At 38.4% G+C, this 2,613-nt stretch overlaps 1 protein-coding gene across 1 annotated transcript; it reads left to right on the forward strand.

Moving 5' to 3' along the window:
• On the forward strand, window positions 1-2,121 carry LOC141657705 (mitochondrial phosphate carrier protein 3, mitochondrial-like). The gene is made up of 6 exons (XM_074465058.1): window positions 1-401; window positions 558-919; window positions 1,018-1,061; window positions 1,234-1,448; window positions 1,527-1,651; window positions 1,780-2,121. Exons 1-6 carry the CDS (start codon window positions 105-107, stop codon window positions 1,823-1,825), a joined length of 1,089 nt encoding a protein of 362 aa, XP_074321159.1. The 5' UTR covers window positions 1-104; the 3' UTR covers window positions 1,826-2,121.
• The last annotated feature ends 492 nt before the right edge of the window (window positions 2,122-2,613 follow it).

The following is a 2,613-nucleotide window of genomic DNA, read 5'->3' on the forward strand; positions in this document are numbered from 1 at the left end:
ATCAGCAACCATTTTGGACCGTCCTATGTTATATAGTCCCGTTTTTCACAAAAAATCCCATTTTTCTTAATCAACAATAATTAATCTTCTCTAACAATAAAATTATGACAACAATCCTCGACAAAACCTCTAAAACCCATCAAACTCCCTTAATGCCATCGTTTTTGTATTCGTCGAACCATTTTTCGAGCACATTAACATCAGGACAGTCGTCGAAATCATCTTTGATGTCGAACGGAGTAGCTATGGAGACCAGTAACGTATTTGCAGCGGCTCCGAATGAGAAAATAAAAATGTACTCACCACAATTTTACGCGGCTTGTACATTTGGTGGTAGTCTTTGTTGTGGCGTTACTCATATGGCTGTCACCCCTCTTGATCTTGTTAAGTGTAACATGCAGGTTTTTTTCTTACCCCGTCTTTTTTTACAAGAGCATACATTTCATTATATTTACTCGTAACTGATGATTGAAGTCATAGTCATATACGGAGTCATTTTCATTTCATGTCATTGACAAATGTTTGAGGCACTTAAGAAATGAGGTTGTTTTCGTCAGATTGATCCAGCAAAGTACCAAAGCATACGATCTGGATTCGGAATTTTAATGAAAGAACAAGGACTAAGAGGGTTGTTCAAGGGTTGGGCACCAACATTTATAGGATACAGTGCTCAGGGAGCTTGCAAATACGGCTTCTACGAATACTTCAAGAAATACTACTCAGACTTAGCCGGTCCTGAAAACGCGGCTAAGTACAAAACCCTGATCTACCTAGCTGGTTCTGCTTCTGCTGAAGTCATTGCTGATGTTGCACTTTGCCCTTTCGAGGCTGTCAAGGTTCGTGTTCAGACTCAACCCGGCTTTGCTCGAGGCATGTCTGACGGTTTTCCTAAATTGATCAAGTCTGAAGGTTTCGCAGGGTATGAATGCAGAATGCTGTTTTATTAACTAGAGCATGCTTTCAATTTTACTTGCGCTAATTTGTCCTCCGTAATAATATACTTTTACGTTGATGCAGATTGTACAAGGGTTTAACTCCTCTATGGGGCCGTCAAATTCCATGTAAGTCCATTATTTCCGTCATTTTGTTTGTTATCTTCATTACCCCGCAATTTGCAGGAGCCCTTAAGACACTGGGGTATCACTGTTTTAGTTGTCGCTGGCCTGTCAGATTTTGCGTTCACTTGATTTTACAATGAAATTAAGACCCGAATTTGATTGGATTTTGTGACAGATACAATGATGAAGTTTTCATCTTTCGAGAACATAGTGGAGCAATTGTACAAACACGTCGTTCCCAAACCAAAAGACGAGTGCAGCAAGGCGCTGCAGCTTGGGGTGACCTCAGTAGGTGGATACGCTGCTGGTGTATTATGCGCGGTTGTATCACATCCTGCAGACAACTTGGTCTCATACCTCAATAGCGCCAAGGGCGCATCTGTTGGCGATGTATGTTTCCCCTGTCCCTTGTTTCATTTGTCACAATGATTGTACCTGTACAAACTAAAAATGCATCTAATTTTACAGGCCGTGAAAAACTTTGGAGTATGGGGTCTTTTTACGCGAGGCCTTCCCCTTCGGATTGTCACGATTGGAACGCTTACCAGTGCTCAATGGGTTATCTATGACGCTTTCAAAGTTTTTGTTGGCCTGTAAGTTTCTTTTTTCAATTCGCCGATTTAAACCTTATTTTTGGCACAAGTCATCCTCAACATTTTTCTGGGACGTAGGGAGTATTATGTTGACAACGAAATTTGACACATTATATTGTGACTTATAGGCCAACTTCTGGTGGTGCTGCTGCTCCTGCCCCTCAAGATGCTTAGGAAACTGACGGATGTACTACATTTCACGACTTTTATCCCGATCACTGAAATTAGAGCATCTTATGATGTTGAATATACACTCAAAATTAAAAAATCGTCTAAAAGATGAGACTCTAACCATATTTTTTTAGTTTTACATATCTCGCACCAAAATTTTGTGTAAGGCAGTTTTAACGAACTTAGTGTCTCACATTGTTGTTCCACTTGTTCATAGTGAGCTATTTGTAAGATTCATTCATTGTGCTTTTCTGGGGTTGTGCAATAAAATGTCACCATAAATTGTGATTATTCTTGATTTCTTGTATTATGATTTTTTGTCACCCAAATGTGATTGTGTTTCAAATTATATACTGTACAAACTTGCGTTACGATTTTTTTATCCGTAAAACTTTAAGAGGCCATAACCTAGGTAGCACCAAAATGGACACGGACACGGACACGCAACACGGCATCCCATGAAATTTAGGACACGGGACACGTCATTTAAATTTAATAAAATATATATGTTATAGTTATTTATGTGTGATTTTAATTTTGAAAAAGTATTGAATATTAAATTTAAATAAGTGAAAGTAAAACTTGACGTTAATTATCACTCATTCTCATTTCCAAAACCAAAAACCAACTTATAATCAATCTATTTCGACATCTTATTACTAGTCTAAAGAACATCATTTGCCCAATCCAACTTAATTTCCCACCAAATTCAACCATATAACAATTTCACGCCATTTACCTTAAATTCAACTTGATTCCGTTTGAAGGTGTGTCCAAATACCATGGACACG

The sequence above is a fragment of the Silene latifolia genome, chromosome 1 (assembly GCF_048544455.1).
Source record: "Silene latifolia isolate original U9 population chromosome 1, ASM4854445v1, whole genome shotgun sequence".
NCBI lineage: Eukaryota > Viridiplantae > Streptophyta > Magnoliopsida > Caryophyllales > Caryophyllaceae > Silene > Silene latifolia.